At 43.4% G+C, this 16,026-nt stretch overlaps 1 protein-coding gene across 1 annotated transcript; it reads right to left on the reverse strand.

Annotated features, from left to right (window-relative positions):
* Positions 1-655: 655 nt before the first annotated feature.
* RAB43 (RAB43, member RAS oncogene family) lies at positions 656-14,857 on the reverse strand. Its single transcript, XM_053989123.1, has 3 exons — positions 14,615-14,857; positions 6,712-6,895; positions 656-5,901 (listed from the first exon to the last, which is right to left on the reverse strand). The coding sequence occupies exons 1-3, from the start codon at positions 14,822-14,824 to the stop codon at positions 5,648-5,650; spliced, it is 648 nt and encodes a 215-aa protein (XP_053845098.1). The 5' UTR covers positions 14,825-14,857; the 3' UTR covers positions 656-5,647.
* Positions 14,858-16,026: the final 1,169 nt, after the last annotated feature.

Genomic DNA, 16,026 nt, shown 5'->3' on the forward strand with positions numbered 1-16,026 from the left:
CAGTCTCAGTAGTAAAAAACTGTCCTTGAAGAGAATTAAGTGACAAATTCAGCTGCACCCAGCACCCTGAGGAGCCAGCTCTGGAGCCTGGCCATTGCACTGACAACTCCTCTTTTGACCCCCGAGGCTGTTACTGAAGCAGCAGACAATGCAAACCAAGAAATTCAGTATTTGGCTCCTGCGGATCACGAACTCCCATCTGCTGACATTCAAATTAAAGAGCCAAGCAGAAAGAAAGGGGTGTTGCTTTGTTTAATTTACAGCACTTCAATCAAATCCAGGATCTAAACATTCCCCTGGGGAGGTACAGTTGTTAATTGTTCACACTTAATTGCAAGCACTGGAAAAGTTATGTGCACTTCTCCAACACCGAGCGTTTCGGATTTCATTCCTCATCTTCCAGACAGCTCTGCTGGAGAGTTTGCTAAGTGGGAACAATTGAAAGTGCATGCATTTCTGGAAGTGATGGACATTTGGGAGGATAAGAGAAAGTTAGTTCAGCACCATTTGTTTAGTTTAGAGTACATTAGGTCATAGCTTGTGTAAAAGTAGACCATACATCACTGTAGGATAGGATATATAATTTCTTAAAATTGATTTTGTTTCTGATCGTATACCACAACAAGGTACATGCATGAAATAACAACCAAAGGTATTAATTGCCAAATGTTTACTTTAATTAAACCTTTTTAATGATACACAGTACAATATATCCACTACTTTGCTAAAATTCACAACAAAAGCAGGTTTCATGTTTAAAAATACTTTTCATAATAAATTCATAAATAGATGAAGGTAAAGTATAAAAAATTACCGTAGTATGCAAGCTTGCTCCCTTGTCTCCTCATATTCAAATCATTTAGTCAGTATTGTGATAAGAAAGTTTAAAAGCAAATAGTTACTGATGATTAGAAATGTACAGCCTGCATCTCTCGAAGAAACCTTGAAAAGCAACAGATTTGTCCTAGAAAATGCAGAACCATTTTAACACTGTTATCACCCAAACCCCTCAAATAATTTTGGAATGCAGTGAATGAATTCAATATGAATTAGAGATTTTTTCCCTCCCCCCCAGAGGTGTGTGTGAGCCAGACTGGCTGGGATGCTCCCTTCTCTGGAGTTGTGGGGTTTTTACCTGTCAGATCTCAGCGAGTGAGGCACAGGAGAGGGGAAAATCTGGCTGACAGCACAGAGCACATCTGCCTATCAGAAATCTGAAACAGAAATCTTTAAAATCAGTTACAAAGAACTAAATTCACTTTCTGCTCAGTACCAGCCTGTATCTACTTTTTGTCTGGCAGGCAGGACAGGGTCTGGTGTTCCCCACTGGCTTCCCCTGTTTTGGGAATGGTTTTTGTGTCTCACATCATTCCAACAGAACTCTGTGGGGAATCCCTGATACTGCACCACCAAACCCTATTAGCAAAGTTATTCTCCTCATCAATATTATAACTCTCCTAAGAAAGCATTTATTTTGTCAAGTATCAAACTACTTTTCACACTTATCATTTATAAAGGGAAAAATCTTACTTATGCACAGCATTGAACTAGGAAATGAACATGAAAAATGCAGAAAAATCAAGATGCTCTGCCTTTCACATTAATGATTTTTTTCTCTGATAATTATTTCCCTTTAGTGCAAAACCACTTCCACACAAGTTCTGTGCTTTATTTGCAATGGTACTGAGATGCTTTTGAAGATATTGGGAAGCATCTGTCTGCAGCTTTCATGTCTGTGTAAATTCAGCTCTTGGCTCACTTTTAAAAAATGTCTTCAAGTTTTCAAGACAAGTTTGCATGTCATGTCCAAAGGACAATCTTCCAAACCCTTGCTTTCACATATGACAGTCTAGGCACCCAAAAGGAGCAAGAGCTCTGCTTTTGGTGAAGCTCTTGGAAATCTATCAGTATTAGCTAATATATTGGAAAGCTATTAGTGCTTTTAGCTGGGCTTCATTTAGATTTTCACCCCTGAAAAACCTGCTTGCCAGTACAGTGAGAGTAAGAAAATCATCAGGACTTCTCCTCTCTTCTTAAGTATGCTCATTTTTGTCAAATTTTGTTTTGCAAAGCAAATGTTAGCAGGTTCCTGGGCCGACATTTTGGTTTACATTTACATAATTATAAATATTTGTACAAGCTCCATCCATGATGATGGACTGGATGAGAAACTGGAGATAAAATTAGCTTAAAATCAATACAAAGTGTAACAAAGGCTCCTGGGAGCCACATTCTGCTGATGATTTCATTTCAGTATCTGCCTCTGCATTCCACTCCCAAGTGCTACAAGGCAGAGATCAATGTCCCCTCCTGTGCTTTTGTAATATTTTTGCACACTTTGGTACTGCCAGAAAGAAATTTTAAATACTAATGCAAATACATGATCAGCCAAGGGGATCTGCTTAAAAGCAATTACTGCACCATACCCTTGTTAATGTTCAACTGGCAGTAAACTGATTCCTTGGCAAATGTTTATGCTGTGAACTCTGAACAAGCACTACTGAATTATTCACTCGATGTACATCAGTGCCCATTTAAACCCCGAGAGGTGAAAATCAGGTTTTCACCCGTAAATCACAGGTCTATTGCTCCTCACTCTCTTCACCCAGGTAGCCTTTTGGTTTCCATAGGATTAATGGAGTAAAACCAACAATCTTCCTAAAGCCTGAATTCCACAGCTGTGTGGGAGTCTCAGGTTTGATAAAGCCTTCAGCAGGGCAGTGAAAAGCTCCACATTTACTGTTTATTTCTGGCCAAGGAGCTCCCAGCCTAGTGGGCAGTGAACAAAGGAAGAGTTTGGTAATCAAAATAGACTTTAACTACTGACAGCCCAAGCACCACCAGCTGCTAACCTAAAAAATAAACCAGGTCTTCAGGTTTCTTCTGAAAAAAAAAAAAAAATTAAAAATAAACAAAGTCTTATTCTATTTCTTTTGTTCAGCTAGGAGGGCATGCAAACTTGTACTCCACTTGTTACAACGCAGAAGAGCCAAGAGCTAAAACACAAAACTGATTTAAAACCATGGGTGAAACTGAAAACTAATTGGAATTGGTGCCTTCATTTAAAGTACAGCAAAGAAATCACTGCTGCTGTATTGCACATTTTCTGACTGAACCAGACTGACCTGCAGACAGAGCCTCATCCTTCAAGCCTAGTTTAAGAGATAAATCCAGGCAAATTGTAATGAAAAGTGTAGTGCCTGGTCTAATTCTACTTATTCACTAAACAAACCTCAAAACAAAGAAAATGGATCAGTAATTCCTCAGTTCTTCATCTACTGTAAAAACACAATCATTCACTGGCTGCACTGGAAGCAGGATTTATGTTCATGTTGCTTCTTGTTCCAGTTTTAAGATGAGTTACTATGTAAACTATGGATTTCAGTCTGAGAAGTAGCAATACTGTTCTTCAATGCATCTGGGTTTTTCTCAGCATTCAATAATTTGGCACTAATGCTGCAGGTGGTGGGGGCTGAGCTCATCTGGGGGTCCCTGCTCAAGCAGAACTGCAGGACCATGACCTACAGATTCAAACTGTCACGGGTCATGACAGAAAGTCAGATGTTTGCAAATATTCTGTACCTCACCAGCAGGAAAAGCAGTCACTCAGTTTTAGCTTGGACTGTCTTCACAGTTTCTCCTGAGAGCAGAATATAGGGAATACACCAACAACTGCGGGGTTTGGAAAATTCCCATTTTCATTCCCATTCCCAAATGTCTAACTGGGCATTTACTGCCTACTATCTTTGGAAGTAGGAATATCCTGGAAAACCATCCAAAACCACTACCAAGCACTGCAGCTCAGCCTGCCCTTCTGTAGAAAATACCAGAACTGTGAAAACTATACTAGTTGAAAAATTTAAGGCCTTTTCATTCTCACAACTATAAAATCTGAAAACTAACCCCTTAGATAGAAGCAAACAGGCTACAAAGCACACATTACTCCTCAGTTATCGACCTCACAGTTTAAAAAACCAGAAAGAGCAAAGAATGGTTCAATATTTGCTACAGGAAGATGAATAGGATTAAAATTGGTATCCATTAGCCCTTTCCTAAATCTTCCTAATTTTCATGACACAGGATATGTTGGATGACTGATCTAGTGCAGCCCCCGTAGCAAAACAATTCAAGTCCTTTTTGATCTGGATTTTTCAAAAGAGACAAGACCTTCACTTCAAATGGTGCTTCTTGAAAGTGACTCCTTCAAATTATCAGGATTGCAAAAATTGCTTGCCATACCTGAACACCTCTGCTTTAGCTGCAGAGTTTCAAATATTGCTGCTCCTGCTCTCTTTGCAAATCCACTTTTGTAAGGTGCCTGAGAACTGCAGAGGCATCCATCAGTACCTCAGCTACATCTACAAGGTACTCTACAGAGCTGCATCTGAATGAACTGCATTATGAAATCTATTTTACTTTATGCAGACTTTTGATCCACTATGATGGATCAAAAGTCTACATAAGACTTTTCCTGCTGAGTATTTTAAAGAAATGAAAAGCAACTGGTAACTTGTGATAGGGAGGGAGGAACATTTGGGTACAAAGCTGGGAGGGAATCACTCAAAAAGACACTGGTTTCTCACAACCAAGAAGTTGCAATCATGCAGTTCTCAGCTATTCTGAGGACTTCTTTCCCATTATATGCCCATGCAGTATTTAAAGAGATGGTTTAAAAAACAAAACCAATAAAAAAAAATCAAATCCACTTATGCCATTTATGCACTCTGGTAATGTAACATCAAATGTTTGACCAGAATGAACCCTGTATCTGACCATTAGGCACATGGCAAGAGATCTTGGCTACAGTCAGTTCAAGGTTTCTCCAGTTCCTGTTTCCAGTGGTGCAGGTCTTGAGTTGTGGAATGAAATGATGAGACCTGAGGGCAAAATCTCAGTGACGCTTCCCCCAGGAAAAAGGAGCTATCATTGTGCAAACAACAGGCAAATGAAATGCATCTTCCCTCTCCTCAAGGCTGCTTTAAATCACCACCCTGGTCCAGTGACAGTGCTCAGGCTGGTTTTGCTTTCTGTTAAAACACTAACTTCAAATGATAACAAAACCTGAGAGAAGCTCACCCACCTGGGCCTGCTCCAACAGCAACTAGCTATCCATATGCCCTAGGACAGGTGACTGCTGTTTGGTCCTGTAATCAAAATCTTGGCTATTATGTCCCTTGAAATACCATTATCAAAGACACTGACACTTCCTGGTCATTGGTGGACAGGATTTGAAGAGATACTGTCAAGACTGCCTATTCCAAAAGTGACCTCCTTTGCCACCAGTCCCATGCTAAATGCTCATACCTTTGGGTTTGCATCAGTCTCTTCCCCAACTAAATGTCTTCCCACCCCAAAATACCAAGTTCAAAGCAGTTCCATCCATTTTTGTAGCTCATATGAAGGTTACAGAAAATAAAACCGTGGGGACAAATATTGAGTAAGTTTTTCAGAGGGTTTGACTTTTAGGACCACCTCTCTAAAGTCCCTTTTTAAAAATAAGACACCAAAGCAAACAGGATTGTGTCTAACTTCTACAAAATTGCTGGTTTCACAGGAGGAGGAGGAGAATATGGCTACCATGCTACTCAGCATTAGGGTGAAGCACCATCTAAACTCCAGTAAAGTTAGGGATATCAGCTAGCTCTTATCAGCAACCACACCCCCAGCCTTCCACAACGTCTTTGCTGTCGAGCTTGATGCTGTCAGTGTTCTTCTCACTGAACATGGGCCCTCCATGCCTCATCATCAGCTCTGTGGCCATCTTCACAAACGCCTCCTCCACGTTGCTGGAGTCCTTCGCCGAGGTCTCTATGGCACAGATAATGTTGTCATAGTGTTCAGCCAGGCTCTGAGCTTCTTCCAGCTGAACCTCTCTAAGGTCACTTAGGTCAGACTTGTTTCCTGGAAGGAAAGGGAACAACAGAGGGATTTATAATGGCTTGTTTGTGTCACAGGAAGGGCTTGGCAGGAGGGTCGCGGCTTGCCCGAGGAAGCTGAAGAATTTCCATTCTGTAGATTTTCAAAATGTGACTGAAAAGGCCCTGACCAACCTGACTCTGGCCTTGCTGTGAGCAGGAGCTTGCACTGGATAATCTCCCCAGCCCTTTCCAACCTGCATTTCTGTATTACCCATGAAGTACAGGAAAAGTAACTGAAGAGGGCTGGATGTAGACCCTAACAGAAGAGAATAGGCTAGAAATTGAAGTTAAAACCATTCTGTGAAAACAGCAGCTGTCTGCTGATTCCTAGGGAAATCCAGAATGGTACTGCTGTTGGATTAGCAGCTCTACAGGCCCCAAGAGCCACGTTTGGGCTGGAAAGCAGAACTTCTAGTAAAGAACTGACAAACTCTGCCCCAAAGTCCTTCCAAAATCCCCTGTCTGTGAGTGTGTGTTCCAACTCACCGAAACACATCAGCTTGCTGTGATGGAGCTCCCCTGGGCCTGGGAAGGGAAGGGGAAGGGAACTCCACAGCTGCTGTGCTTCAGAACTGGGCAATCCTGGGCATCCCAGTTCTCCATTAAAGGAGATGTAAAGGATTCAAAGCTGTCTACTCCTCCTTAACAGAAGTCATCCAAAGCAAAACATCTCTGCTTTTGTGAATCAGCTCTTCTGGTAAAATTTCCAGTCGGGTCTATTGCACACACCTTAACTCCAACCAAAACCAAAACCTGTGGCCATGTTACACAAGCACTGGCATTCCCAACTCACCAATCAGTAACTGCACGATGTTGGAGCCAGCATACTTCCTGACATCCTCGATCCAGCGAGGGATGGACAGGAAGGAGCCCCTCTTGCTGATGTCGTAGGCCAGGATGGCCCCGTTGGCGCTGCGGTAGTAACTCTGCGTGATGGTCCTGAACCTCTCCTGGCCCGCCGTGTCCCAGATCTGCAGCTGAGGGGACACAGCAGGGTCAGACACAGCACACAGTGGCACACAGTGGCACACAGTGACACACAGTGACACGTGGGGAATTCAGCACTCCTGGACAACTGACCAATATGATTAAGCAGAAGCTGTTTATTGTTTAAATCAAGCTCTTATTTATAGATTCCAACTCTACTGCACACACTGATCACACATTTCTTATTGGTGCCTTTCTCTTGTCCACGTGCTCTGTGTGCACCTCTCAGAATCTGGGATTGGTTACAGTCCAGGTGGCTCACAGGTCTCTGCTATCTCTTTCTTGTGGTCTTGGAATTCAGTTTCTTAGCTTCTTTCTTATTTTTGCAGTTTATGTCTTAGTAGCATTGATGAATTTCAGAGGGCCCTGAGAAAATTCTGATAAGAGCAGTTAAGAGCAGAATGGCTGGTGCCCACTGCAGTCTGAGTTGCTCAGATATATTGCTACAGTGGCACACTGTGACACACAGCAGCTGCTCTCCTCAACCAAAGGAGAGGACTTGATCCAAGAGCCTTGATCCAAATCTCCTGTATATGCAATGCATTCTAGCCCTGTGTTTATCTAGCCTTTTGTACATGACCTAAGGATGAGAATATATGCTTGAGAGCCTTGATATAAACATATACATAATAACTACATATGTATGTGTATATGTACATATACACACACACACATATATATATGTGTGTGCAATCTATGCTGAGAACTTGGCTGCTCCAAGTTTGCATCAGCTGGGACCCTGGTTTCCTGCCAGCAAGCTCCTTCTGTGGCAGATTCTGGAACTCTCTAGTGTGCCCAGCCCTAGCCCTTTGTCACCCTTGGCAGCAGAACAGGGTGCCAGCCTGCAGCCAAGGTCACCTGGTGTCTGACACTACAGGTGGGTTTTGGCTACCACACCATCTGTGGCTCTGCCAGTTCTGTGACGGGCAGGAACTAAGGGAGCAGGATGTGGTCACATAATCTGAGAGCACTGAGGCTGTTTCAGAAGGAAGTATGAGACAATTAAAAGAATATAGACAAAAGAGTGTGCAAACAAAATGCCAGCAATCCTAGGTCTCAATAAAGTCAGTGAAGGATCTGTTAGTCTCATCACCTGTCCTCTTCTGGGTGGTAAAACACATTACAGCTGGGCAGGAAGAAGAAATGTTTGATTTATATACTTTTGCCTAAAACCAGCAGCATAAGAATTATGAGTTTGGTATCAGAGTTTGAGTTCCCAGTACTAGATGTTCCAGAGGAAGAAACCAAAGAATTCAGAGTGGACAAACACAGTATGCTGCTCATAGGGAACTTCTTTGTAAATCCTGATGGTTTATAGGTTGTCTAATGTCCTGGAACATGATGGCTTATATTCCAGGATCTTTTAATCGAAAGTAACTGTGGATGTCCTCATCCTCAGTATAAATCTCTAATCCTTTTTGAATCTTCCAAAGCTCTTGGCTTCAATATATAGTCACACTATATATTGTGAAATGAAAGAACTTCCTTCTATAAATTTATATTCATTGCACTTTCACTTCTGTATCCCCAAGTGATAAATGGGAGACCACTGCTTGTCTTTTTGTGCCATTCCTTATATTCTGCATCTCCACTGAAACAGGACATAAGCAAATACTACTGGGGTTTTTAATCCTCCTATAGGGTGGACCTTTTATTTGTGGTTTCCCCTCTCTCTGAACTTCCTTATTCTAAAGTGTTATCAACAACTTGACACAATGTGCCAGTGCTATTTTATACTAAATAATATGGAATAATTTTTCCTTTTATTTCCTTTGCATAGTAGTGTTTTCTTTGTATCTTCTGACTCTGCTGCATTTTTGAGCAGCAAATTTCCCTTTGGAAAAGGCTGTGCTGATAAGATCTCATTTCCTGTGCTAAGCAAGCATTCAGATCCCAGCTGATATATGTACAGCTGAAAGGGAATCAATCCCAGGAAAAAGGACTTCTCACTGCTGGTAAGAGTATTCTCAGAGCAGGGGAAGGGACTGTAATGGACTCAGAAAACCACAAAGCAATGATTATTAATGAAACAGATAATGGTTCAGAGCAGTCAGCAGCAATTAGCAGGGACCAGGAGATTGGGGCAGGTTTATGGATGACCTCTGCACTCAGGTCTCCCACCAGCCCTTTGTGTTTGTTAAATCTCAGTACCTGATTAGGTCAAGTGCTAGAAAAGGCTAATGATGATTACCCAACTCTTGGGAAGGGCCTGAGGGATTCTGTGCACACAGACAAAGTGGAAACACTTGAATTAAGAAATAAAATTGTTTTGGCTTACACTTTTCGTGTGGTGTAAATGAAAGTGCAGAGTGACTGAGCTAAGAACAACTCCCCCTCCAGTTTGGAAGCTTGAAAACCTCATCTGGTCACATTGTTTGTAATTTAAATAATGTCTTCTAGCATTAAGAACTCACACTATAGACACAGCAAGCAGGTATTATGAACCAGATTACTTAATGTAAAGCAAGTTGTATTTCTAAAGGAAAAATACAGCTAGTTTGCTTGACAGCATTTTAGAAAATGCTAAGAAAAATATTTCCATGTAACATTAATCAGTCTGATACATGGTTAAAAATATTATTTAATTACAAAAATACCAGTTCTGATCCTAAGTAAACACTATTTTCTCCAGCATGCCTACAGAGATAAATTTCACAGAATTCTACTGAAAAAGAAGCATGACAACTATAAAAAATTACCAATCACAACTATAACTTTAACCAGTTTGTGCACAGTAGAAGTTTTATATAGTATTTCTGTTAAACTATATTTACAAGCATGTAACTCTTGGCAAAAAATAACAATTGAAAACTCTTTGGAACAAAAAATGTAATCTTAGTATTTCTCATTTCAAAGTTCCTCAGTTTAAGTTAGAAGTTAAATACCAAAAGAACTGTACTAGCCACAGGTTACTAAAGAAGATATGCTCATGTATTCTTTTGTGTTGTACAAGTGTATGATGTACGTTGTAAATTACATAATAATTTTTGATTTTAATTTCTAATAAATAAAATTAATAAAATTATTTAATTAATAAAATTAATTAAATTTTATTTAATTAATAAAAGTTTGGTTAATTTTTAATTTTAATAATTTTGTAAATTATTATTTTAATAATACATACTTAATACTACTAATAAATAATGTTTAATTATTACTTAATTACTAACAATATTTATTTATTTGATTTAAGTGCTTCAGCTTTGTAAATAACATGATGGTAGCTGTTCCTGATTTTGTAATTACTTTGGCAACTCCTTTGGTGTCAGAAAGGCAGAGAGAAGTTGGGATTGCTGGAGAATTGTGCTGAATTAATTTGAAATTACTCATTAAAAACACCTATGAAATCAGAGATTGGTGGCAGGGGGACCACAGCTAGGAACAAAAGAGAACAGGGAATAAAGACTCCTTGATCAGAAGGAATATGGCAGAATAAAGGAGCCACCTTTCTCGTGCTAATTGTTTCACTGCTGAACACTCATTTACCCAACAATTAACAAATGTTAATTGTTTCACTACTGAATACTTATTTACTCACAAAAGCTGGTTATTTTGATCTTCTCTAAGCTTTGAACTCCTTGGACAGCCACACTCCTCATGGTGGCACATACAGGACAGTGAGAGACACCAGAAAAAATCTGGAGCGAGGAGTGTTTCAACTGGATGGAAGGAGGAAAACAGAAGGTGGTAAAACTCATGGAGGTTCTCTGGAAGATCATTCTGGGATGTCTGCTCAGGCTAACAGAAAGCAGATTTTGAACTACAGGAACAGACAGAACGTTGAAGACAGTGAGTGACAGGTTGGCCAAAGAGCACAGTAAATGATCATTATCAACTGGGCCAATGTGGCTGCTTCTTGCATTTATAAACATATTCTTTATCAAAGGTTAATGCTTAACAGATGGCCCCAAGACACAGTAAATAATTTCTCCCTCCCTTACTTCCTACATAATTTATTAAGTACTTTCCTGATTCTTCTAAAGTATCACAGGAGTTCAAGTGTGCTTTTGCTTGTCGAGCAGCATAAATAATGACTAAGTGCATCCTCCAGATGATACCTTCCTTTACAAAAACAGAAATGTCACTTTTGCAGCAAAATTCCATAGAATTTCCCAGCAGTGAAACTGGACCTAAAGACTGTGCTAAATGAATCTTAACCAACTGTGTCTGAACCCTGTCATCTCAAATGGCAAACAATAACATACATTCCTGTAGGCTGGCAAATCACAACACTTGCTCCTAAAAACATTTATTGAAACAGCCTTGCAACTTAATCCATGCAGTTTTTGCCAAAAGCAACATCTCTGTGGCAGTGTATTTCAATTTAAAGTGATAGTCATAGACAGGGCAGGCAGGATAAACTGCTCCATTCAAATGTTTCCCTACACAATTTTCAGAGAATGAGGAATCCCTCTTTTTTGGGAACAGAGTATTCCCATTTGCTGCAGGTTATGAGTGTCAAAGGAGTTGACAGAGAGCTACATTTTCCTCTGGATAACAAAGAATATTGCTTCCAATAGCTCTGCTTTTATCTGTGTAGCAAAGTTATTAAATCCCCAGTCAGGAGACAGGACAGTTAACAAGTCACAACTTTGTATTACTGGCAATTTGGCCAGATCATGACACAAAATACATTTTGGGCCATTCTGAAAGGAATGCAGTTTACAGCCATGAGGCCTGAATCAAAGCCAATAATCTTGATAACATATGGGCTGCAAAAGCTTGTAAATGAAGAAGTGCAATGGTACATAAAGAAGTATTTGTTGTAAAAGGAATGTGTTTTCAACTGTTCCTTCTCTCCTGCTACTTTCTGAAAGTTATACTGAGAAAGAAAAACTATGGCATAGAGGAAAAAACACTTTATGTAAAACACTATGAAATGACAGCATAAAGTAGGCATTAAAGACAATTAGCTCACAGGAAGTAATTCATCAAAAGAAAAAATCTTTTGTTATTACTAGCCATGATTTATGGACTTGGACTTAGGAATGTCCTTGCCTATCATTATGTAAAATCTCGGTTCCAGCATTTTATAAATATCTTTTCTTACAGTGACATAACAGTTATAAAACGTTTTTGTTCTGTTTGCCAGATTTTTTCTATCACCCAAAGAACAATTTTATCAATAGGACTTTAATCACTATAAGTGATTAACATCACTTCTGAGTGATTAACAAGACCAACTTTTAGGCACTACACTCCAGGATTTAGGCAGCTAGGAAGGATGGCTCTTAGAGAAAACAGCATGCCACAATTTCAAAGAGCATGTACTAGAACATTTCTTTAAATGAAGACACCCTGCAGACATTTCACAAAGCTGATCTCTTTCTAGATGAAGTTTAGTCAGAAGCAGCAGTGTATGGAACACGTGAGACACTTGAAAGAGCACAGCTGCAAGGTGCAAAGAATGCCTCAAGTCTCAGAAATAATTTTTAAAAAGTTATTTGCAGCACCATAACCGTCAGTATTCCAACAAGCATCTTTTTCCCTTACCAAAAAAAAAAAAAACCAAAACCAACCAATCAAACAAACAAACCCCCCCCCAAAAAAAAACAAACAAAAAAAAAAAAAAAAAACCAAAACAAAAACAAAAACAAAAAAAACCAAAAAAAAAAAAACACACCCACATCAAAAGAAAGTGAGACCTAAAATCCTTGGTTCCAAATGTTTCAGAAACATTACGTAACTGTGATGGGAACATCTGAAGTTTGAAACAGAAAGGGCACATTTAACCTTAAATTACTTCAGTCTCAAAATAAGTGTTGTTGGGTTTTAGTACTACCCTTAGCTAGACTAAAAATCAAGTTCAGGCCACTGGGGTGGTGGATCAACTTTTTGTAGACAATTTGTTTTGAAGGAATTTCTAAAGATGAGCCTCTAAAACATTACAACAACAAGAATTTTCTCATTCCTGCACCACTGTTTGCTAAATAGAAAACAATACTGTCCTGAGGAGCATAAACCCCTAACAGAATCAAAGCAGCAAATAGCTGGCCTGGTTTTGTGAGGCAAAAAGTGCAAGCAGTGTGCGTAAGGGAGCTCAAAAAGTGCAAGAAAATGCTTCCTTATTTCCTGTTTCCAAAAGCAAACCTAACCCAGGTTAGATGGGCTGCTCTAAATCTCAACTGGAAAAGTCTGATTTAAACTTCACACACCCCCCACACCTTAACTGACCAAACAAAAAAACCCTCCAAGCAAATGCTTTCATATTCAGGCTGTGTCCCTGACCCAGCAGCTGACAAAAGTGTCTGTAAGGTCAATCAGCAAGTGTTGGATTAACTTCCCTAAAGTAATACTTAAAATACTCTTCAATATCTGCATCCCTCTTTTTTTTTCTGAGTGGAAGTACAGAACAGCCCAAAGAAAAAGAAAGCTTCAAGACCTTGCACTTTCTGCCCTGTTTTTGGTAAAACACTTAGAAATAACACACAGGTTTTGTTACAGCCAGGCTACTAATCCTGGAATATCCAGGTGTAAGCAGTGACAATATTAAAAAGCACACCTGGGAAGCCCGGCTGATTTCCTGGGGTACTCCTGAAGTCCCTGGCACCAGGAACAGACACATTTGTCACTTTCTATGTGCCCAGCATTTAAACAGAGGCAGGTTTCTACCTTAAAGGAGACGCCCCACTCCTCACTTGCCAGGAACTGTGGAACGGGCACCAACAGCTCAAACACAAAACCCGAGTTTGCTTTTCAGCTCCTCAGCCGCAGCCAGGCGTGACAGGGAAAGGTGTGACACTAGCAAGGAAATAAACACTGCTGCAGGGTACGGCTATGGAACTGCTAATCCCTCTCTTTCCTCTGTTTTCTGCAACTTTCTCACCCTAATACTCACCAAAGTTAATTTACAAGAAAAAACCAACAGAGGACTTTGACACCTACTTTGGTAAACACAGGGCAAAACTTAACCACGTCACTGTATTTGTGTGTCACCATAAGCTTTACAATTCCATCATCTTCCTCCAGGCAGTGACTGAATTAAATGCTTTTTAGTCTAACTGGGGGTAAGGATAGCTGCACGACCCCATTCTGGAGGGGCTGGTGAAGGGATTGATCCCAGTTTAAAGCATCTATTATAAACCATAGATGCTTTAAACATTTTATCCCCACTGTTCACTTGCACTCCTCCTGTGCTCAGAGGGTGACAACAGTTGCAGGGAATCTGTGCTACTGAGAATCTGAGGATAGATCCACGGGGCACAGGTCCTGGGCTCTTTCTAACCCAGCAACCAGCTGATTTCCTCCAGCATGAGAAAAAAAAAAAAAAAAAAAAAAAAAAAAAAGCAGATGTCAAATTTAGAGTTTATTAGTTCTATAAAGAAGAACTGTAAAAAACGGCACTTCCTGCGACACCCTGTAAACGGTGTCTTAAGAAAACAGCATGCCTAATTTAAGAACCTTCTCTCAATCTGCCCGTTCCGCATCCCTTTCTGGAAACACAGCGGTTCAGCTGAGCTTGCTTCTGGCTTGTAAACAGAGGGCGGCCAGAAAGAAGCCTGAGCAAAGAGCGGCGCCGCTGCTGCTGCAGCGCAGCCTGAGCGAGGGCTCGCCCCGGGCTTCGGGCGGAACCGGCCCGGCCCGGGCCTGGACGCGCTCGGTGCCGCCCGGCCCGTTCGAGCAGCGCCTCCGGGCAGCCGGGAATCCCGGCCCGGGCCCTGGCTGCGGGCACGGCCGGAGCGAGCCCCGCCGGGCCCAGCGCCGCTCACCTTCACCCGCTTGCCCTGGATCTCCAGGCTCTTCATGGTGAAGTCCACGCCGATGGTGCTGCCCTGGCGCTCGGAGAAGGCCCCGGTCTTGAAGCGCTGCACCAGGCAGGTCTTGCCCACGCTGGCGTCGCCGATCAGCACCAGCTTGAAGAGGAAGTCGTAGCTCTCCTCGGGGTCGGGGCCGGCGCCCAGCGCGGCCACTCCGGGCATGGCGGGGCGCGCTGCGGCCGAGGGCAGCCGGCTCCGCGCAGCGCCTGCCGCCGGCCCCGCGCCTGCCGGGCCCGCTCCGCCCGGCTCCGGGCCCGCCCCTGCCCGGCCCGCTCCGCTCCGCCCGGCTCCGGGCCCGCCCCTGCCCGCTCCGCTCCGCTCCGCCCGGCTCCGGGCCCGCCCCTGCCCGCTCCGCTCCGCTCCGCCCGGCTCCGGGCCCGCCCCTGCCCGGCCCGCTCCGCTCCGCTCCGCCCGGCTCCGGGCCCGCCCCTGCCCGGCCCGCTCCGCTGCGCTCCGCCCGGCTCCGGGCCCGCCCCGGCCCGCTCCGCTGCGCTCCGCCCGGCTCCGGGCCCGCCCCGGCCCGCTCCGCTCCGCCCGGCTCCGGGCCCGCCCCGGCCCGCTCCGCTGCGCTCCGCCCGGCTCCGGGCCCGCCCCTGCCCGGCCCGCTCCGCTCCGCTCCGCCCGGCTCCGGGCCCGCCCCTGCCCGGCCCGCTCCGCTCTGCCCGGCTCCGGGCCCGCCCCTGCCCGGCCCGCTCCGCCCGGCTCCGCCCGCGGCCGGGCTGTGAGGGCTCCGTGCAGGGCTCGGTCGCTGCCCCGGGACACCCGGTCCGGCCGCGGGTCCCTGTGTGGCGGTCCCAGCGCCCGAAGCCACGGTGCGTGGGCCAGCACGCGGGAGCGGCTCCGCTGGTGCCGATGAGGCATTAATCGCTGCCTGGGCGGAGGACCCGCACATGCCGATGCTCGTCCGCATCCTCGCCGCAGTGACAGATTTTTGTGTTGTGTTCTGCTGGTTTTGATATTCCTTTTACAGCAGTACACAGGTGCTGTTGCCGCTCGGCCTCCCGGGAAGCGCAGCTGGCTTGCCTCGCTGGCTTTGCACTTTCAGGTCGGAGCGGGCTGTGGTTCGTTTCCACAGGCACAGGCCAAGGCTCGGGGCTATGGCTTTTCACCCTTGCGAGGTCCTGTGCTGCTGAGAGACGGCTTTGGAGCTGTTAACATCCAGCTACGTGTCTGACATGTGCACATGGACGTGTGTGACTGTTGCATCACACACTGCTTCTGTGTATTAATGTAAATACATCCCAAGAGTCTGGGATTACTTGTTTCAACTGCTATCTGGGCTATCTGCAGAGCAAAGTGCTCTTTAACAGGTACTCTCCTTTAGGTTATGTGAAAAATCAAGATGCTTATAAAAATAAGATGAC

The sequence above is a fragment of the Vidua macroura genome, chromosome 13 (genome assembly GCF_024509145.1).
Source record: "Vidua macroura isolate BioBank_ID:100142 chromosome 13, ASM2450914v1, whole genome shotgun sequence".
NCBI lineage: Eukaryota > Metazoa > Chordata > Aves > Passeriformes > Viduidae > Vidua > Vidua macroura.